The sequence below is a fragment of the Dermacentor albipictus genome, chromosome 9 (assembly GCF_038994185.2).
Source record: "Dermacentor albipictus isolate Rhodes 1998 colony chromosome 9, USDA_Dalb.pri_finalv2, whole genome shotgun sequence".
NCBI classification, from domain to species: Eukaryota; Metazoa; Arthropoda; class Arachnida; order Ixodida; family Ixodidae; genus Dermacentor; species Dermacentor albipictus.
Genome location: NC_091829.1, coordinates 40,985,168 through 41,008,112, shown reverse-complemented (window position 1 = coordinate 41,008,112; position 22,945 = coordinate 40,985,168). Strand labels below are relative to the sequence as shown.

Below are 22,945 nucleotides of genomic sequence, written 5' to 3'. Positions count from 1 at the left end.
ACGGAATCCTCGCATTCCTACCGTGCACCGTACTGCTATTAAGAATCGCAACATAGCTTCATGCAATGATAAATAATTTACCCCTTTAAAGGTTAATGAGGGTGTAAATTATTTTACAGTGTACTGTGGTAACAATATAAACATAAACAAAAAAGAAAAAAAGCAGCTGACCTATGCAACTTTGCGGAATGACAGCCTATTTTCCTGAAAGGTGGGTTTTAAGTGCGTAACCATTTGTTTGCCTTACCGGTGAGGAAACCTGTCCCGTCCGTCCGTCCGTCACGTCAGACGCTCGCTTTTGAGATATGGCCCACAGCAGCGAGCGAATTGAACTTGGTGCTGCTCCAGGCTTCAAGGCGAACTAAGCGCCGAGAACACAGCGCACACGAAGCTATCAGCACTCGGCACACTCTGTCATCATTGCAGATAGCTTTCAAAATAGGGCCCACGCTGCAGCGCCGTACGAAGCCGACCCCGGAGCACGGTTGACCATGGTTGATAATGCTTCGCATCGAGAGAAAGCAGCATCGTCGACCACGCCTACGTACGAGGTATAGCAAACCTCACACTATTCAATTATGTCACGAACTACAGTGCGCATGGACCAGAGCTCACCTTCCACGAAGCAGCATCATCATCCAAACGCACCACCGTACAACATGGTTGAACATTGCTACTACTCGCTTTTTGTTCGCCGTATCATGCTGGTCTCAGTTAACACGTTAGTGTTGCAGGTGCGTTTCTCCCTTCGCGATGTCTTGGCAGTGTTTCTCGCAGTTATACCAAGCAGTGGAGCATAGAACGACAAAACTGCAGGACATTGGTAGCAATTGGTGACGCATCGTTTAAATAACTCCTGCAGGAAATTCTGCAGGTTTTTTCCGAGCACTTGCATTAAGAACGTCAGTTGCACGTCAGAAACATGAAACTTCACGTTATGGGGTTTACTATAACGTTCTCATACTGGGAGTTCAAAATTAACTTTTAGGATTTTCTTAAAATTAGGCTCTGGGAGGCACACGAGGACCACCTGTGCAAATAGGTTATGCGGCCAGGGGGACACAAAATAATATAATTATCGCTGTCAGCAGCCCAATTACATAAAATTGAATAATTAACGTTTTGTTGACTGCACTAAGTGGGTATGTTTGTACTGAAATGTTAGAGGCAGTCGCGTTTCTACGCAGTATCAGTTATAATTCTTCAAGCGTGTCTGCGCTCCGAAATATAGGACACCAAATTTTAATTTTCGTTCGCGTGGTTACGAGTGAAAGAGAGTGAGGATCGGTGCAAAGCTCCTCCCTGATGTGTCGCGGCTGTTGCGTGCGGCGTTCAGTCTGACAACACCACGGAGGCATAGCCAAAGATGACAACTGTTCCCCTTTGCAAACTTCGCAGTGCTGCGCGCGCCGTCAATGTCTACAGACGGCTCATGCCTTCGTGCGCGCTGTGTGTTCGCCGTTCTTGCATTAAGGGGCAGACCACACGAAAGTCACTTCGCTCGCTGCAGCTGCCGCGTTGCTGACACCAGCGTTTTGACATCGAGTGTCATGTGTGCATGTTTGCTCGTGGATGCTGGCACCATACGCATGTTCACTTCACCATTCACTTAGCAAGTGAATGTTTCGAAGCTTATATGGTCGGTAAGACTACAATACTTCGTATAGCTGTGCACTAATTAAAAGAAAAGTTTGTGGCGCTTTCCGGCACAAATCTCAAAGCATGTGACAGAGGTAGACGAGAAATAAACGACAAACCCCCAGTACTCTCTTATTTGAAAGCGAGAAAAGATGACGGCCCGAACTGTAGCAGACGCACCGCTGTTCTCCTTTCATTTGACGCCGACGACACGTACGGTTTCACTGCACTGTGCGATAATACTCGTCCTGTACTGACTGCACTGCGATATTTTAGCTTCTGCTTTCTTTGACAAGTCCATGAATCCGGGACATTGACTAGTGAGGCGAAGCCGACTCAGGGGCGATGCGGTCGGCGTAACTCTGCGAGAATCATTCTTCTAAATTTTAAATTCTTTTAAGTTTAAAAGCATTGCGCGGCGATTCCATTCCACAAGACATTGACTGCTGAGCAAGGCCTCAGGGAATGGAATCTTCACCCTATGCTTACGGATGTGTGGCGCTGTTTAGTGCTTTTAGATATTAACGAAAAGAATGCGACGGATGACTACGAAATCAAAGCAACGCACAATCGTAATGAGAAAGAAAATCATCTTACTTGTATATCTAAAATTTTAGTTGAGCCACGTTGGACTGTTTTGAATCCTTATACTCTTTCTGACGTTAACAGAGGCATATCTGGGAACTCCTGGGAAGAGGGCTAAATAAAGAGGGATCACAGGCATGTATTAGCTGATTGAATAACTATACTTACCTGGGTTTCATGTAGCCTAGCCACTCAGGCCATAAGCCCAGGTAAAATTAGACACATCAGTTCAAACAGTATATTGTGTAATCACCAAAGTATGGAGCTTCTATTTTAATACTTCAATGTGCGTTTTATTACTAAAAATGACCACTCCAAAAAATTATATTCGTGCTGGTTGCGGCATGGTAAGCGACATCAGCCACATCCGTAATTACCTAACCATCTTGCGGATATCCCAGGCTTTCAGGCGGGGAAAGAAAGCATACAACGCGGAATATTTTGCTTGATTTGCATATTGCCCGCAGTAAAATATCAGTAGTTTTCATTGACTGATTTGAATCCCCAAAATCTGCACAGGGGTAATGAAGGATGCCAGTCGAGGGCACGGAATAATTTTGATCTAGGGTTCCTTAACTTTCATTGCAACCCAAACATACACGTGAACTTTCATTGCAACCTAAACTTACACGTACTGGAGTTTTCTTTCTTTTTTTTATCCCGCCCAAGCACTCCGTAGAAATGGTTATATAACCAGCGAAGCTGAAACATGCGGCCCCGGTCTTTATCACTGGGTTAATCCCGATGGTTTATTAAACGACTGCTTGGAAGCCTGCCGGCTCCTCGGTACGCAGTTGCTGAGTGCGCTCTGCTGAACGAGCCTGTTCTTGAGCCCGGGCTGCAGCATCGGCACGGGGTAGCTGGAGCTCGTTCCCGGTTCCGCTCGCGGTGTTGCTGATCGAAAGCTGCCTGCTCGTCCGGAGTACGTATGACGCGTGGCCGACCCATTCCGGAGTCGGAGGGAAACTGCTACTGAGAGGAAACGGCAAACGGCTGCAACGGAGAGTAACGACGACACTACTAGCGCAGCCAATCGCGCAGCTCTCTCTCTCTCCCTCTTTATTTCGCGCATGCGCATGGGGTTGCGTCGGGGGAGTTTTTGGCGCACGAACCACAAACGGACGGACCGACGAATCGGCTAGCCATAAACAGCGTCGCTGTAAAAAAAAAGAAAAAGAAAACGACCATAATAGCCGAGTTTCAGCCCACAACCTTATACAGAGGAGCAGACCATACAGCCACTGCAGCCAAGGCGGTGGATCTCGCGAACTTTAAGTTGGCCCTATACATCAGTCTATATTCGGTTTAATTACAGTTTTACCACTGCTTAGCAAAGAGGCAAGGGAGCGGTGTAGCGTACTGTGTACACATGGACATAAAAGACGGAGGGACGTCTTACTTTCATGCGAGCTTGCCAAAATAACGGAAATATTCCACGTTCTCCAAACTAATGCGCCTTACTTGAAACCCTTTAGTGAAGCATGTCTGTAAACATTTATCAGTTAAAAATGAATTTCTGCCAGTACTCCCGCTGCTTACCAAGCCTTAAGAAAAGCTACTCGGCTTGTACGCGTTGCCTAGGCATAAAAGATAAAACAAATCGATGTCTGTGGCAGTGAATCATGACGCGACGACCAGGCGCCTTCACGACAAAGCGTAAGCCGATGTTAAGGGAGACTAAGGACGCCAAGCCTGCGTCTGCATATCCTCAAACCAACACCATGTAGCAAGCTGGAATTATTCTTCGAAAATCTGCTTTTCAGATTGAGAGCAGCGTAGCAACAAAAAAGGCGTTTTCGCTTTTTTTTTTTGTTTTGTTTAAGCGACACCCGGCGAAGCCGCGCCAAAATCCCATCGGACAAAAAAGTTGTACGCGGCATAGGACGGAGGGCGCCAGCTATCTTAAGGTTCTGGCACCCTCCTTCTCTAAGCGTAATGGAACCTCTTGCAAATTGCAGCAAAACTGCTGATTCATAGCCAACCAGCCGTCCGCTCGTCTTTTACGAGAGGCGGTTGATTATGAGATCATCATCATCAGCAGCAGCAGCAGCAGCAGCAGCCTGGCTACGCCCACTGCAGGGCAAAGGCCTCTCCCATACTTCTCCAACTACCACGGTCATGTGCTAATTGTGGCCATGTTGTCCCTGCAAACTTCTTAATCACATGCGCCCGCCTAACTTTCTACCGCCCCCTGCATCGCTTCCCTCCTCTTGGAATCCAGTCCGCATCCCTAAATGATCAACCATTCCCAATGTGCCCTGGGCGGTGAAAGTTATGGGCATAGTCTTGCTTCTTTCTTTTTATGTCAATTCTGCACGCGAATTCTGAAACATTAAGATCCGTAAGCAGCGTGATGCAAGAGCGGTGAACTAAAGGCGGTGTTCGGCATTGCTGTGGTCGCCTTTTTTATTTCCTTGCCTTCAGATAAGACAAGCGGAGCGGAAACGCAAATATCGCAGTACTGACGGGGGGGGGGGGGGGGGGTGCATATCGCGCAGTGCGGTGAAATCAAATCGGATGTGCGCGCCTGCCAATGATACTCTTAAACAAAATTACACCGTTTGGGTCGTATCTTGCTACACAACGATAATCGTCATCTGTCTTGTCCGCATTTCCTTTCTTTAAGGCTGCGAGCCCGGTACTTCCAATCCACGAACGGCATGCGCTTTATCAGCATGACCTAGCATTCTCGACAGGAAAGTAGCGAGCGTACCGTTTTCAAGAAAGGAAACGCAGGCAAGACAAATGGCGATTATTGTTGTGTGACAAATATACGCCCGAAAGGGTTTACTGGTGTTTGAGGGTGTAATAATGAATGTACAGTGCTCAGGGAATGAAACGCAACAGCGAGCATTTGGTAGAACCCTGCATATAGGCAGAGAACTCGAGAGTACGACGTCAAGTCGCTAAGAATCTGGTCACCAAAGCTGACTCGGACTCCTATCTAAGTGTACGCACCAAAATTACGTCGATGTGACACGAACTGCAGCCGGTGGAAGCGAAAGTAGGCGCATCAGTTAGCCCTAAATTGACGCGTTTCATTCCGTGAGCACTGTATACGTCGCACGCTGCAGCTTCGGTTATACGATGGGCCACGCGCTCCGCAGTTCGCGTTTCATTTGACGCCGATGTTGTAACTCATGTTGCAAAGTGACGCCTTTTGAGCGCAATGACTCTTTCTGTCCTTACGCGCCCGCTCGCAGTTCTGGTACCTTCACGAGAACACGGACCTGCTGGTCGGGGTCGCCGCCTACGACGTGAACGACGACGCCGCGCCCAAGAACTGCACGTTACTCGAGGGGCCCCCCTGGTCGCGGCTGCGTATTATCGTCAGTAGTCGCAAGTATCTCAACGTTTCTGGCTCGTACGGACGGTGGGTATTTTACACAAACCGCAGATCCGGTGAGTCCGTTGCGTGTACTGTGCCCCTATGGTCATGCCTCTCTCAGCTGTAGCATTGTATGCACAGGTGCCCTGTTCTTTTGTTACTATGGAACAATTTATACAGTAATTGATACTTCTATTTCATCTTGCACTGTAAGCCACTTCCCTCTGTATGTCTCATGGCACTGAGGGAAGAGAAATACAGGGAATAAATATGAATTTAATAAATTAACGCATCGAGAACGCTACATCTTGCTTGCGTGCCTCTAAGCTAATAATCTCGATGCACGGAAGTTCTGCTTACCTGTTGAACCTATACAGTACGAGATTAGGAAAATTACGCTTACAGTAAGCATAGTGGTCTGAAAGTACATAGTAAGTAGATAGAGAGTAGATGGGTTCCAAAGAAGCCGGAAAACTTTTTTACAAATGCGTTTCACTTATTTATTCAAACCAAGGTGAAGCGATATTGTCACGTGGTTAGTGACGTTAAAGAACACAGTAGCAACACCGTGAAATACAAAACTAGCTTTTATTGGGGGAACCTGTGCCCACAAAACAGGCTACACTTAAAGCGCAGCGAGAGCGGCGAACACAGTCGGCGCTCGTCGAAAATCTCAGCGGGTCAAGTGCATCGGCTTTTATAGATCAGTCGTCGAACGTTCCAGAGTAATCGCTGGGATCCACATGCCTTCCACAAAGTTCTACGCCATTCGCGTCGCGCATGCATGCAATCACATTACACAAGGTTCGACGACAACAGATACCGGATAGAATAAATCGATAGCATTCTAGAAACTTCGGTAGCATTTAGACACGCCCTGCGCAGAGCGATAACATTTCGTGGACGGTAAAAGCGCTCACCCGTAAAAGATAAATGAGTTCACATGTCAATTCCCCCCTCTCAAAAGGCATCGGCCCGATACTGCGAACATAACACGAGAGTAAAAGACAAAGGGCACTTGTTCAACAAAGTAACAACAAAGAAACGAAGTTCAAGGTGACACAGTCGAAAAAATAAAGTTCAGCTATGCGGCATTACGAAAGTTCATTAGCGCTGGTGAAACGGCAGAAGACGCATAACATGAACTACTTCAGGTCGTGCGCGGCACCGCTTTGAATGCGAAATGCCGTCTGGCACGACCTCATAGTCCAGATCGCCAACACGTCGGTTGATCTTGTAGGGTCCGAAATAGCGCCGCAATAGATTCTCACTGAGTCCTCGTCGACGTATTGGGGTCCAAACCCAAACACGGTTGCCAGGCTGGTATACTGGACGAAGCGTCGTTGGAGGTTGCAGTGTGGGCTGTCGGTAGGTATGCTGCTGGTTCTTCATACGTAGGCAGGCGCGCTGTCGAGCTTCTTCGGCGCGCTGGAGATAGATAGCGACGTTAAGATTCTCTTCGTCGGTCACGTGCGACAGCATGGCGTCGAGAGTCATCGTCGGGTTCCTGCCGTAAACAAGCTTGAACAGCCTGATCTGTGTTGCTTCTTGCACCGCCACGTTGTAAGCAAAGGTTACGCACGGCAGGACGGCATCCCACGTCTTCTGCTCGACGTCGACGTACATTGCTAGCATGCCGGCGAGGGTCTTGTTCAGGCGCTCCGTGAGACCATTCGTATGCGGGTTGTAGGCAGTTGTCTTCCGGTGGCCTGTCTGGATGTATTGCAGAATGACTTGGGTGAGCTCTGCTGTAAAAGCCGTTCCTCTGTCGGTGATGAGGGCTTCTGGAGCACCATGTCGCAGCAGGATGTTCTCGACGAAAAATTTCGCCACTTCGGCTGCGCTGCCTTTCGTTAGAGCTTTAGTTTCAGCGAAGGGGGTGAGATAGTCCGTCGCCACGACGATCCACTTATTTCGGGAAGTTGATGTCGGAAACGGTCCCAGCAAGTCCATCCCGATCTGCTGAAAAGGTTGGTAAGGAGGCTTGATCGGCTGTAGTAATCCCGCTGGCCTTGTCCGTGGCGTCTTGCGTCGCTGACAGTCTCGACATGTCTTGACGTAACGGGGGACATCGGCGATTAGGCGCGGCCAGTAATACTTTTCTTGTATCCTCTATAGCGTCCGGGAGAAACCGAGATGCCCAGCGGTAGGATCGTCATGTAGGACGTGCAGTACTTCTGGAAGCAGCGCCGACGGAACAAGAAGGTAGTTGGCGCGGACTGGTAAGGAGTTCTTCTTCACGAGTAGGCTGTTTTGAAGCGTGAATGAAGACAATCCGCGCTTAAATGCCCTAGGGAGTACGTGGGTGTGCCCTTCTAAATAATCGACGAGGCCTTTTAGCTCCGCGTCTGCTTGTTTCTGTTTAGCGAAGTCTTCCGCGCTTATTATTCCAAGGAAGGAGTTGTCATCCTCGTCATCTTGCGGCGGCGGGTCAATGGGGGCGCGTGATAGGCAATCGGCATCTGAGTGTTTTCGTCCGGAATTTTAGGTTACAGTGATGTCGTATTCTTGTATTCTGTGGCTCCACCACGCCAGCCGTCCTGAAGGGTCTCTTAAGTTAGCTAGCCAACACAACGCGTGATGGTCGCTGACCACTTTGAATGGCCTCCCATATAGGTACGGGCGGAATTTTGCTGTAGCCCAAATGATGGCGAAGCATTCCTTTTCAGTCGTAGAATAATTGCCTTCCGCTTTTGACAGCGGCCGGCTAGCATTAGATATCACGCGTTCAAGTCCGTCTTTCCTCTGGACTAGGACGGGACCGAGGCCTAGGCTACTGGCGTCAGTATGGATTTCTGTATCGGCATCCTCGTCGAAGTGTGCAAGTACCGGCGGCGACTGCATGCGTCGTTTGAGCACTTCATTCTTGTCGATAGGCTGCGGGAACTTTGCGATGACAGCTGTCTTCTGCGGTTCGGGTCGGACTCCAGATTTGCTGATGACGTGGCCTAGAAACAGAAACTCGTCGTAAGCGAAGCGGCACTTTCCGGCTTCAGAGTAAGCCCTGATGACCTGATGGCCTCTAGTACTGTTGCAAGCCGCCTAAGGTGATCGTCGAAATTTCCAGCGAAGACGACGACGTCATCCAAGTAAACGAGACAGGTCTGCCACTTTAATCCTGCTAAAACCATGTCCATCACGCGCTGTAACGTTGCAGGCGCCGAGCACAGTCCGAATGGCATAACCTTGAACTCGTAGAGGCCGTCCGGGGTGATGAAGGCGGTCTTTTCGCGATCTCTTTCGTCGACTTCTATTTGCCAATAGCCAGGCTTGAGGTCCATAGACGAGAAGTATTTAGCGTTGCAGAGCCGATCCAATGTGTCGTCTATTCCTGGGAGGGGGTTTACGTCCTTCTTCGTGATCTTGTTCAGACGACGATAATCGACGCAGAAACGTAGGGTGCCGTCCTTTTTCTGAATGATGTCATCACGCAGCATTTCGTGGACTTGGTGCCTTATAGCCTCACGTTCTCGCGTAGAAACTCGATAAGGGCTCTGGTGGAGTGGTCGTGCACGCTCTTCGGTTATTATGCGATGCTTTGCGACTGGCATTTGTCGAATCCTTGATGACGTTGAAAAGCACTCTTTGTATCGTCGAAGTAAACTTCTGAGCTGTTGTTGCTTAATCATGGGGAGACTTGGATTTATGTCGAAGTCTGGTTCGGGAACTACGGTTGTCGGGATAGATGCGGCAGAATCCGTGAGGACAAATGCATTTCTGGTTTCCAGAACTTCCCCGATGTATGCGATTGTCATGCCCTTGTTGATGTGCTTGAACTCCTGGCTGACATTTGTCAGCAACACTTTCGTCTTTCCACCGTGTACTTGAGCGATTCCTTTTGCGACGCAAATTTCGCGATCGAGCAGTAGACGTTGGTCGCCTTTGATGACGCCGTCTACGTCATCAGGTGTCTCGGTGGCGACCGAAATAACAATGCTGGAGCGCGGCGGGATGCTCACTTGATCTTGGAGCACACTCAAGGCGTGGTGACTCCGAGTACTCTCCGGCAACATCGCTTGATCTTCCGACAGCGTTATCGATTTTGACTTCAGGTCTATGATTGCGCCGTGTTGGTTAAAGAAGTCCATGCGCAGAAGGACGTCTCGTGAACACTGTTGGAGGATAACAAAGGTGGCAGGGTAAGTCCGGTCGTGAATGGTAATTCTTGCTGTGCACATTCCAGACGGCGTTATGAAGTGTCCTCCAGTGGTCCGACTTTGAGGTCCTTCCCATGTAGTATTAACTTTCTTCAACTGGGCGGCGATGTGTCCACTCATAACGGGGTAATCAACCCTTGTTTCAATTAGGCGGTGACTGCGTGGCCGTTGAGAAGTACGTCGAGGTCGGTGGTTCTTCGTCTTGCATTACAATTCGGTCTTGGTGTCGGATCACGGCTGCCTCGCATTGACCTGTGGCTGGTATGTGACGTCGTCAGGTCGTCTTTTGTCGTCGTATTCTTTGCTTCGACACCTTATCGGTACGGCGGCGTGTCGGTATGTCGTCGAGGTAGTTTCTTGTTTCTTCGGCGTCTTCGTCGGCGGTGGAGGATCTTCATCAGTTCGATGAACCGCAACCGCACCTCCATTGGTTGCTGCTTTTAGTTTTCCGGATATAGGCTCGCTGACCGGCCCCGGGCTGGGTCGTGTATGGTCGGCGCTGCGGAGACAGGTAGCGGCCTGGTGACGGCGAACGGGACTGGTCGTCGAGGGCTCCACTGAGTGGCGGCGAGCTAGTTGGCGATATTGCGAGGTCATTCGCCAATCTGTGGTCGCGGCGCGTTAACTGCGAAACCTCGCAGTCCCATCTTCCAGTATGGGCATCGGCGGTACACATGGCCGGCTTCTCCGTAGCGATAGCAAAGTGGACGGTGGTCGGGGACGCGCCAAACGTCAGTCTTGCTTGGAACGCCGCGTGAAATGATGGGTTGACGTGCTGGCGGCGGGTGTGGTGGTGGACGACGGAACTGTGTCGTCACTGGGCCCTGCCGTGGGCGCGGAGGGGGAACGTGACTGTGGGCTACAGCGACGTATGTCATCGCTTGCGGCTGAGGCGATTCAGGGGCTACTCCGAGTTTTTGTTGGAGTTCCTCACGTACGGCGTCGGCAATCGAAGCCACTTGAGGCTGTGATGATGGGAACAGCTTCTATAGCTCGTCCCGCACGACCGCTCGGATAGTCTCGCGCAGGTCTTCGGTGGCCAGTGACTGAACTCCCGCGTAGTTTGTCGAGTTAGTGCGGCGGTTGAATTGCCGGTTCCGCATTTCCAGTGTCCGCTCGATGCTGGTGGCCTCGCAAACAAACTCGTCGACGGTCTTCGGTGGGCTCCGTACCATTCCGGCGAAAAGTTCCTCCTTTACCCCACGCATGAGTATGCGGACTTTCTTCTCATCGAGCATTTAGAGTCGGCGTGGCGGGATAGACGGCTCATTTCCTCCGTGAAGATCGCGGTTGTCTCATTAGGTAGCTGCACCCGGGTTTCTAATAGCACTTGGACTCGTTCTCGGCGTACAACACTTGCGAATGTCTGCAGGAAGCCGCTTCGGAACAGGTCGCAGATCGTTCAGGTGGTTTCTCGGTTCTTGAACCATGTCCTGGCAGCGTCTTCCAATGCGAAGAAGACATGTCGCAGTTTGTCGTCGCTGTTCCAGCTGTTAAATGTAGCCACTCCCTCATACGTCTCAAGCCAGCTTTCCCGGTCCTCGAGCGTTGAACCGCGGAACGTCGGATGCTCCCTGGGCTGCTGCAGCACGATCGGGGACGCTGGGGCTGCCATTAGGGTGGACTTCGTGGCGATCTTCCTGGTCGTCTCGGACAAAAGTCCGTGCTCCGGGGGCAGTCCTTGCAGCCTGCGGCTAAACCGCTGGTTCTTGGCGACGTTTGTGTTGTCTTCCGCGTGCGGGCGTCGGTCACGGCTTTGTGAGGCGTCCGGTACATGAAGGCAAAGCACCTCTACCAGATGTCACGTGGTAGCGACGTTAATGAACACAGTAGCCATAATGTGAAAGACAAAAGTAGTTTTAATGGGCGAATTTGTGCACACAAAGGCTACACTTATAGCACAACGAGAGTGGCGAACACAGTCGGCGATCGTTGAAAATCTGCTTAGCTGGTCAAGCGCGTCGGCTTTTATAGATCAGTCGTCCAGAGTAATCAGTCCAGAGTAATCACTGGGACACACATGCCTTCCACAAAGTTCTATGCCATTCGCATCGCACTTACATTCAATCAGATTACACAAGGTTCGGCGACAACAGAAAGCGGTTAGGAGCATCGATAACATTCACGAAACTTCCGATAAATTTAGACACGTCCTGCGCTGAGCGATAAGATTTCGTGGACGGTAAAAGCTCTCACCCGTAAAAACACCAGTTCGCGTGTCAATATTAGGAGTGGAAGGTGACTTTTTTTTTCTTACCTTAGAGGCGTACGTGACTGCTTGTGTGGCTGCTAAGAAAAAGCAGCTACTAATCTGGGTTCTTCTGTTTTTTTTTTCTCGCAGCACTCGAGAACCGAAGACGACCAGGAAGGTAGCTGCTCTGTGGCCGTTTGCACCCGTGCCGCGTCTCCCAAACTCCGTTCAACTTATCAATAAAACAATTCCTGCCTGAAGCAATTTGTGCTGTGTATATATATGTGTGTGTGTGTGTGCGTGTGTGTGTGTGAGAGAGAGAGAGAGAGGGAGAGTGCGTGTGTGTGCTTGCAGGAGTAGGAGTGTGGAGAAGCGTGCAGCCTACAAACCGTAGAAATAACCCGCCGTGGTTGCTCAGTGGCTGTGGTGTTGGGCTGCTGAGCAAGAGGTCGCGGGATCGAATCACGGCCACGGCGGCCGCATTTAGATGGGGCAAAATACGAAAATACCCGTGTACTTAGATTTAGGTGCACGTTAAAGAACCCCAGGTGGCCGAAATTTCCGGAGTCTTGCACTACGGCGTGCCTCATAAAGTGGTTTCGGCACGTAAAACCCGATAATTTTTAAACCGTAGAATTACACACCGTACTACAGAGATCCAAAAAACGCAAGTTTCAGTAAGAAATTGCCCATCGGAAGAGAACGAAGGGTTAGAGAATACGCCCCGTCTTAAATAAGCATGCTGGTGTACTAGCATATCTGTCCTCCTGTGATATGGAAGTGACGCTACTCTTGGTTAGTAGGGCGTATGGGATACAAACCAAAGTGTCCCAAAGTGATTTCGAATGGCGGATTTTTGAAACTTGATTACTCTTTAGGGCCTTGACTATGGTTGGATGGTAGAGCGCCGCGTATGCAAGAACACCGGCTTTTTCGTTGACACCAATGCGCCGATGTGGGAGGGAACCCACTGAAACTATACTGTGAAGCTTTTGTGGCTGCGTTCTTCCACGATGGCTAGTGATTTGCGCGGGAACTTGATGAACGGTAAGCCATGGTAGAGGTGTTGCAACACTGCCTTCGGGTCCGTGAGCAGAGCCACATTCTGTGGAGGCAAAATCTTCAGTTTTCGCCGAGCAGCGGCAATTGCCACGCCTCCCACAACTGTCGACAAGGCTATACAGTCCAAACGTCCAGACCAATCTCAGAGAGGAAATATAGAATGCAGCTGGACATCTGTCTTCGTCTGCTTTTACAGAGCCATCTGTGTGCACTTGTAGGTGACTGGGATATGTCGTGCTCAAATGTTCCAGAACTAGTGACTTGTCTTCTGCAGATGGAATGCAGCTCTTTGACTGCAATCGTGGTGCACATAAGTTGCCTGTGATATCTTCGAAGGTCCAAGGTGAGTCTACACTTTCTCTCTGTCTCCAGCACCGCAATCCTAAGACTGTGCCTGGGAGGCACTCAGCCGACATCGAACAAAAAAGTGCTCTACGAGGCTGAGTCACGCCCTCTGCGACCTTTGCGACCTCTGCGACCTCTGCGACTTCAGGATTCTCAGACTCTCGTAACCCAGCTACTACGTTTGAGAGACTGTTCTCCCTGCGAAGCGCTTTTAAAGAATTGGTTGTGGCTAAATGATTTCTGCATCATTGCTGCCGCTCACGTGCACGGCTTTTAATTCATACTTTCGTTTTATTTCTGCAAATCCTGACAAAAGGAGGAGAAGCGCATCAGAAGCACCAACAGCGGCTACCTCAACTGGATATAAGTATGTATGTATATATATATATATATATATATATATATATATATATATATATATATATATATATATATTAGTCATATCATAAGAAGCCAACAACCACTGAAACCAAGGACACCATAGGGGAAAAAACTTGTGCTTCATAAATGAAATAAAGAAACGATCAATTAATGGAAATTAAAGTGGATGAAAAAACTTGCCGCAGGTGGGAACCGAACCCACAACCTTCGCATTTGTGGGTTCGGTTCCCACCTGCAGCAAGTTGTTTTTTCATCCACTTTCTTTTCCATTAAATTAGCGTTTCTTTATTTCATTTATTAAGCACATGTTTTTCCCCTATGTTGTCCTTGGTTTCAGTGTTTGTTGGCACCTTGCGATATGACGAATAAAAATCCGGCCCCTCGGTTAACCCCCTTTCTACTCGTTATATATATATATGTATATATATATATATATATATATATGTATATATATATATATATATATATATATATATATACATATATATATATATATATATGCTTGATAAACTGCAATAAACTTGCTCGATAAACAGCGGGTGAAGCCCAATGGTTGGGGGTGTTAGATATGGAGCTGTTTCCTGCGCCTACTTCGAGTTCCCCAAACCACTTCGAATCGCCGCACAGCTAATTGAGGAATGCAGAAGCAGGGACGCCATATTTCTGAGGCAGGACACTTGAAAACAAGTTCGTACGCTGCCGGTGGAGCTATTCAATGCTCGAGTTTACCAGAAAGCGAGGGGATAGCACGGCATTGTTGGAAGTAAAGTGGGTGCCAACCCAAGACGGCGGTAATGCGCCGTGACAGCCAGACGTGCCGGGAAGGCCCAAGCGTACCTCTTCATCGCCTTTGAAGAAGACAATTGCTACCGCTGAGGGGCTGTAGCACCGGGAGCAGGTGAACCCTCGGACAATGGAGCATGAGCGCCCCTCGTTCTCCTCCTTGGAAGAAGCGCATTGCAAGTCTGCAAGGCAAGATCGCAGGGGGATCAAGTGATCAAGAGAGGAGGACCAAGCGCGGACTCTCTTCGCCGGGTATAACACCATCGCACGGGCGCCTACCATTGGCGGAAAATGGCGTCATCTGAGCGGACTCTCCCATTGGCCAAACATGACGCGACATCGAGTCCTCGAAGGGTTTAAAAGAAGCATTCCAGAGAGACCAGAGCATTCCCTGACTCCCTGATTGCCCTCTCTCGAACTTCTTGCCGCGGGCCGCAGCGTCCGAGTTGCTACCGGCCCGTAATAACTGTACGACTGTTACTTGTCTCTCACCTCCTTGTAAATAACGTAAAATAAACCCTCCCAAGTTTGTTTTTCATCCCGAACTCCGTCCTTCAACCCCTACATCTGGTTGGCAGCGGTGAGATCGCCTCCGAATGCAACAGCGGGTGGCAGCGCTACGGATCAACCTTCGTCGAGAGAGATCCTAAGGAACCGGGAAGAGCGAAGAAGAGAGAGCCTTCGTCGAAAGAGGCCCGAAGAAACTGGGCGTAGCGAAGAAGAGCGAGCCTTCGACCCAGGGAGTCCGGAGGAACCGGGAACAGCGCACAAATGAACCGGATGGCAGGGTGCTGCAACCGTAAGTGAGCGCGTGGTTTTTTTCCTTTTGTTTCGGCAGACTCAAATGTTGTGTGTTCATTTTGATAGTTCTGGGAATCGGGAGTTTGTTGCATTGTGTGTTTGCACAAATTAATTAAGGAAAACAGTTCTAGCCACCTGTCGGGGCAGCTGCCATGGATCTTAGAAGGTTGACGAGGTTAGATTTGTTGTTGGTGTGCGACGATTTGGGAGTTGAGGCGGACGAACGGATGGAAACGCCAGCTATCATAAAGGCGATTAACGATAGTGGCAATGATGGCAAAATCATTGAGCTTGCTTGGGAGGTGATACAGGAACCACGGGAGCGTGAGCGTCGTGAACGTGTGCGAGAGCGTCGTGAACTTAAGAGTGAGCGTAAGCGTCAAGAACTCGACAATGAACGGAAGCATGAGCTTCAAGAACTTACTGTTAGGTGTGAGCGTCACGAACGTGAGTATCAGGAACGTAAGCTTGAACGTGAGCAAAAGTATGAGAGAGAGAAGGCAGCACTGATCAAAGAGATACAGCATTGTGATCAGTTATTGGCACAGAGACAACGGCTGTCTGAGAATTCTGTAAGTAGTACAGAGCGAAAGAATTAGGAAGTGTCTAGCGGACTTTCGCCAAAAGCCGACGAGAAGAGTAGTGCCTGTGAGATTGGCTGCCGATTCATAAGTGAAGGGAAAAGGCTAGCTGCTAACGATGCCTTAGTGGCAACAGAGGCCGTTAAAGGCCGCAAGGAGAGCGACGAGGTGCTGTGCCAACAGATGACTGTAGAGACAGCTAAGCCAGCTGCGAACAAATTGGCACAGTTACCGCACGTGTGCGTCGCTGGTAATGTTAGCGAGGTTGCTAGCGAAGAAAAGGGTACTGTTGACGCGACAGACGCGAGCACCCATGTAGAGCCAGATCTGCGTGCAGAAGTGAAGTGCGAACTGGACGATGCAGTTGAGAGTAGTTCTCGGGATGGCGAGCTCCGTAGTTCACGAGAGAACAACTGCATTGTTCAGGGATCGGTGCGGCTCTCCGCCAGTCTAGATAGCCTAAATAGGGATGATTCAGTTATTAATCATTCAGACTGTGCGCGTGAGACAGCGTTCGATACCGACGGGCTGTGGGCCCATTCACAGCATGAGCTGGGCAATGTAGTAGAGGGCAGTTCGCAAGAGTGCGAGTTGTCTAACTCGAGTAAAGCCTGCTGCATTGTTCCAGAGTCGGTTGAGCTGTCCGCCAGTCGAGGCAGAGAGATTGTTGATTTAAATGTAAATCACTCAGACTGCGCGGGTAAGAGACCGATCCGGGCCGACGAAATGTGTACCGGCCAGCACGAGGCACGAGAAGGCGACATGAAGGCGAGTGCAAAGAGAAAGCGCCGTAAAAAGAAGCGCGGTAAAGACCGAAAGAGGGTAACTAATGTAGCGCCGCCAAAGATGGCGAGAGTACCCCAGAGGGCAGGGCGCGAGGAAAAAGATGCGGTCGTCACTGACGATGTTGACGCATCGAAAACGTTCGAGCCACCGGTCAAAAGGAGACCGAGAAGCATGTTCTGCACGGACGCGGACAAAGGGCACGCGGCTGTTAAACTCCTCGTCGTTCCGTAGTTCTTGTTATAGCTCAGCGTGCAGTACGAAGAAACGCAAGGTGGCAGGACAAGACCAGGTGGGGAGTAGCGACGCGGTCAATCGAGTTTATGAAGAAAGTGGGGCGCCAGGACGCAAATTGGCAGGAGATTGTAATGTCTTGGGGGAGCTGATAGTGAGTCAGCCCTTTTGTAGTTCCTCGGCAGCCAGAGTAGCTTTGAAACCACGACCACCTCGAGTCCGACTCAAAGTATGAGTCAGACATAAGCGTTTGGAAAGGGAGGCCAAGAGCGCTTCCGTAGAAATGAAGTGTTTGTTTTTTATTTTGAGCATCCGAAGGTTTTCGCGATTTGAGACTAGGATTTCTTTCAATGTGTAAGGTTTGAGCTTTGTTTGTTTTCGTTTGAGAAGCTCCGAAATTTGAAAGATACGTTTTATGTAAACCTGTAGTCTCGCGAGATGTTCATTAATAAGTATATAGGCTTTCTTTTTGTGTGTGTGTGTGTGAGTAACCTGAAGGTCAAGGTTATCGTCGAAAGGCCTATGGTGAAGCGCGTGTGTTATTTAACCTTCTGTCTTTTTAAGTGTTTTTGAATTTTCTAAGGTTAAGCGCGTAGATTTTCCGTGAGTGCATGATTTGCACTGAGAAGCGTTCTTAGTTCCATTAGCGCATGTCCTGTGTGAACGGAAGGAAGCAGATTTATGACTGGGTTACTCGTGTTTGTTGAGGGCAGCCGTATTCTGACTTCTCTGATAAGTATGCGTGGAACGAGTTATTAAAAGACGGATTATTTTAAGGGTTCTGCGGAGTGTGTAAGTCCCGACAGTTTAATTGTTCGTTTATGTCACGTGTCCTGTAGGACTTTCAGGGAGAAACTTGAGTAAGCGTAAATGAAAAGTTTGCCTACAACGCAAGTACGCGTTTTTTTAGTGACCACAAGGCTAGTGCGCTTGTGATTACGTACTTGTGAGTTTGACCAGATTGTTCAGTGGCACCAATACGTGCGATAAGTACGCCACTGCGATAGATTGGAAACATGCTGTTCGTGTAGTTAGGCCACTAAGTTATGTTCGGCTGTTTTCATTTGTTGTTTGCATCGTCAACGACACTTTGTTTTGTAGCAACAATAGTACTCTGGTCTTGTCGGCATTCGAGGAGAAATGGATGGCTGTTTGGAAGGGTGGCGGGAACTGTTTTGTCGAAATTGGGGAAATAAAAGCTCAGGGTTGATTTTGACTCAGAAATAGCCTGGCGAGTTAGGGGTGACGAGCCTGCGCTTACACGTGGTGCAGCGCTGTGTTATTTTGTTTGTTTGACTTATGTTCTCCAGGGTCTAGGATCCCGAAGTTCGTCAAACGAGGCTCGACCCCAGTACCCTACAGCTTCTATCAGCGTTCCTCATGGCCAGCGAATTGAGTTCACCGGCCATTCAGAACAACCGGGGCGAGGACGAGCTGTTAGATATGGAGCGGTTTCCTGCGCCTACTTCGAGTTCCCCAAACCACTTCGAATCGCAGCACAGCTAATTGAGGAATGCAGAAGCAGGGACGCCACATTCCTGAGGCAGGACACTTGCAAACAAGTTCGTACGCTGCCGGTGGAGCTATTCAATGCTTGAGTTTACCAGAAAGCGAGGGGATAGCGCGGCATTTTTGGAAGTGGGTGCCAAACCAAGACGGCGGTAATGCGCCGTGACAGCCAGACGTGCCGGGAAGGCCCAAGCATACCTCTTCATCGCCTTTGAAGAAGACAATTGCTACCGCTGAGGGGCCGTAGCACCGGGAGCAGGTGAGCCCTCGGACAATGGAGCATGAGCGCCCCTCGTTCTCCTTGGAAGAAGCGCATTGCAAGTCTGCGAGGCAAGATCACAGGGGGATCAAGTGATCAAGAGAGGAGGACCAAACGCCGACCCTGTTCGCCGGGTGTGACACCATCGCACGGGCGCCTACCATTGGCTGAAAATGGCCTCATCTGTGCGGACTCTCCCATTGGCCAAACATGACGCGACTTCGAGTCCTCGAAGGGTTTAAAAGAAGCATTCCAGAGAGACCAGAGCATTCCCTGATTCCCTGATTGCCCTCTCTCGAACTTCTTGCCGCGGGCTGCAGCGTCCGAGTTGCTGCCGGCCCGTAATGACTGTACGACTGTTACTTGTCTCTCACCTCCTTGTAAATAATGTAAAATAAACCCTCCCAAGTTTAGTTTTCATCCCGAAGTCCGTCCTTCAACCCCTACAGGGGGTAGATGAGCGTGCAATGCACCAACAGTATGCAGCCACGCTGGTCAACAACGACCCAGCCACATGAGTGAGTGAGTGAATAAACTTGTATTTGGTCCAGCAAAGCGCGATAAAACGCCAACCCGGCTAATCCCACGACGGAACTGACAGATATAGCCTGCCGGCCCGATCGCGGGCGCGCTGCATGGCCAGGATTTGGTCCTCAAAGACGGGACTTCGCAGGAACGCGTCCCACTCTTCCTTGGTGAACTTCGGGCCCAGCGACCCGCACTCCCAGAGCATATGAGACAACGTTGCTACTTCACCACAGGCCACGCAAGCACAATTCGGATAAATCTCGGGATATATGCTATTAAGGGACGCCGGATTTGCGTACGAGTTCGTTTGCAGAAGTCTTAGTGTGACCGCCTGCGGCCTGCTTAACTTGGAGTGAGGCGCGGGGAAACCCCTTCTCTCTAAGTAGAAGAATTTAGTGATTTCATTGTGTGTGAGAAGAGCGTCTCTGTGTCCGGGGAGAGAGTCGCCCGATCCGAGGGCAGCGCGGTCAGTAAAGCCACGCGCAGCCTCATGGGCAGACTCGTTGAGGTTCCGAGGAACCCCCTCAATTCCCCCACCGTGTGCAGGGAACCAAAGGATCGAGTGCATGGAGGTGTTGCCGTGTTTGGCGCCTTTCAGAATTTGAACTACCTGCCGGGCTACCCGGCCTTTCTGGAATGCCCTGATGGCGGCTTTCGAGTCGCTATACACCCTGTCTCTCCGACCGTCTTGCATGGCGAGTGCAATGGACACTTGCTCGGCCACCTCTCGGTTCGACGTCCGGACGGAAGCACAGTTGATAACTTTGCCCAGCGTGTCAACGACGAAAACCGCAAAAGCCTTGGCGTCTCGGTATGCAGCTGCGTCCACGAAGCTTGCTGCGATTTTGTCCCTGTTTACTTGCTTTAGTATATTCAATACTCTTGCCTTGCGACGACCTGCGTTGTGAACGGCATGAACGTTGCGGGGCGAAGGGGCGACCACAATCTTCTCCCCTATTTCTCTCGGGATTTGGGTGTCTTCAGCCAAGTTGTTGGTTGGTGCGAGTCCGATCTCCTCGAGGATACGCCTGCCAGCCGGCGTGGTGGAAAGCCGAGTTAGCTGGGCCCGTTCCTGAGCCTCGGCTATCTCCTCCATGGTGTTGTGTATGCCGAGCCGAAGGAGGTCCTCTGTATGCGTTCTGACGGGCAGCCCGAGGGCTCTCTTGAAGAACTTTCTAATGAGCGCATTAAGCTTTTCCAGCTTGGGTCTGAGCCAGTTGTGCATGGCCACCGTGTAGGTGAAGGGACACAGCACAAAGGCGTTTATAAGCCGAAGCAGGTTGTCCTCCTTGAGGCCATGATGCCTGTTCGTGACCCTTCGGACAAGGCGAAAAGCATTGTCGGTTTTTGCAGTTATCTTGCGTAACGAAGTGCCGTTGCCACCTCGTGATTCTATAAACATACCCAGGACTCTGATGGTGTCGATCCTGGGTATCGGGTCACCGCTCTGAGTGAACAGGTGAATGTCACTTTCCGGCACCGGTTTCCAGCCCTTTGGTCTGCGGCCTTTTTCTTTTCTATAAAGGAGAAGCTCAGATTTGGTCGGGGAGCATCTGAGTCCGGTGGGTAGCAGGTACTGCTCCGTGACGTCTACCGCCTCTTGCATGTCGCTTTCTATTTGCCCTTCGCTACCGCCGGTGCACCAGATGGTGATGTCGTCTGCGTAGATGGTGCGTTTGATACCTTCAACTTGGGCCAGATTCCTCGAGAGGCCGATCAAGCAGATGTTGAAGAGAGCAGGAGAAATCACCGAGCCTTGCGGCGTGCCCCGTGAGCCCAGGAGCACCTCGTCGCAGACAAAGTCGCGGATCCGCAGCTTCGCTTTCCTCCCCGTCAGGAACGAACGGACGTAGTTATATAATCTGGGGCCCAGCTCGACGTCTTCCATGGAGGCCAGAATGTATTCGTGGAGAACGTTGTCAAACGCTTTCTCGAGGTCGAGTCCGAGCAGGGCCCTGGTGTCTCTGGTACTGCCGTCGATGATTTCATGTTTGATCATCTTCATGGCGTCCTGCGATGAGAGGCCGGCACGAAAGCCAACCATGTTTTGAGTATAGATGTTGTTCTCTTCGCGATATCTGTTTAGTCTGTTGAGGACGACATGCTCCGCCACTTTCCCAACGCAAGAGGTGAGAGAGATCGGTCGGAGGTTTTGCACGTTCGGAGCCTTGCCGGGTTTAGGGATGAGGACGACGTTGGCGGTCTTCCATTGCTCTGGGATGCTGCCGTTATTCCACGTCTCGTTGATCTTCTCGGTGAGGTATGCGATCGAACCGTCGTCAAGGTTCCGCAGCATCTTGGTGATTCTGTCGGCACCTGGCGCACACTTCCCCTTGAGCGCGAAAATGGCTTGCCTAATTTTCCCCACGGCAAAGTCTTCGTCCAATTCCGGACGGCTTGGGCTGAGGTAGTCGGGAAACTGGTCTTCCTCGTTTCCACGCTTTATGGGAAGGTATTTCTCCATGAGCTTGGCAACCAGCTCATCCCCGGAACAGGATGTGGTACCTTCGTGAAGGGCTCTGGCGAGCTTGTGTCTCTGACTGGATATGGTGCTGCCCTCGTCGAGGAGATGTTTAAGCATGCCCCAGGACTTGCCGTTGTGCCTTATACTTTGAACATATGGTTAGAGTCATAATGAAGGTGCTGCGAAACTCTCGCATGTGCCTTATACTTTGAACATATGGTTAGAGTCATAATGAAGGTGCTGCGAAACTCTCGCACCAGTCCGTTTAAGCCTTTCCACGTGGTTGAGAGTTTCAAATGAATTGAGTTTCAGCACTGAGGCAGCCCTCACGCTCATCTGCTTCTATGGTTGAATCAGGCCCCCGACGAGGAGGTCGAGAATGACTTCATGCCGAACACCGTGCCCATGGCCGAACACCTGCTGCGTGTCGACCATGACGTCTTGGAACGGCCGAGATGCCAGGCACGCCAACATACATACACGTGTTGCAAGGGCGAATGGGCAAAGTGTCGCATTCACGCTCCGTTCTGGCCGATGTTAAGAACGAAGGTACTCACTCCGCTGCAGCCGCCCGCCGACGACGAGGCCGAGTTGAAGCGATACCGCTTTCTCAAGAATAAACACGAAACGTTTCACATGGCTTTGGGCACTAAAGAGTATCGGTCGTTTGAGCTGTTCTGGAAATACCACGGGATACGTGGGTATGACGAGTACGAGGAGGTGATTCGCAGCGAGTTGGCCAGGCTTATGCTCCTGCTCAAGAGGGGGTTAGACCAAACTAAGGTGAACCCGTTCAACCCCTGGATAGCTTCTGTGCTCAAATGTAACATGGATCTGAAGGTCATATTTCATGTTTACGCCTGTTCGTCATACGTCGTGCAGTACGTCAACAAGGGGTAACCGCGGTGTTTCCAACTTAGGCAGAGCCGTCAAGCCGTTGATCGACGAACATCCTGTGGCTCAACTGTCGTTTGAAACCACAATGCAACAGCCCGGAGTAAAGATGATGAACGCCATCGAAATGTCGGCGCAGGAAGCGGCTTGGTTTCTTCTCCGGTTTGACATGTCAAACGAGTCGTGACGTCACTTACGTAAACACTCACTTGCCGGAGGAACGCCATCGGAGAGGCAACACGAAGGCTGACATGGAGGAAGAGAGGCTGCTACCTACCAGTTGTGACATTTGGCGCAAGAGTCCCGTCGAACGATACGAAGAACGGCCGCCTGAAATGGAGGCACTCACGCACGGCCGAATTCATGGTGGAGTAGAATCCAGTGAGACTGAAGAAGCGACAGAAACCGGCGATTCTCAGATG

At 50.3% G+C, this 22,945-nt stretch overlaps 1 protein-coding gene across 1 annotated transcript in view; it reads left to right on the top strand.

Moving 5' to 3' along the window:
• LOC139049678 (uncharacterized) overlaps nucleotides 1-12,152 on the top strand; it is a 63,497-nt gene extending 51,345 nt beyond the window's left edge. Inside the window, exons 15-16 of the mRNA XM_070525374.1 lie at nucleotides 5,427-5,625; nucleotides 12,050-12,152. Coding sequence (XP_070381475.1) covers nucleotides 5,427-5,625; nucleotides 12,050-12,081 — 231 coding nt within the window. The 3' untranslated portion in view covers nucleotides 12,082-12,152. The remainder of the gene's footprint in view (nucleotides 1-5,426; nucleotides 5,626-12,049) is intronic.
• The last annotated feature ends 10,793 nt before the right edge of the window (nucleotides 12,153-22,945 follow it).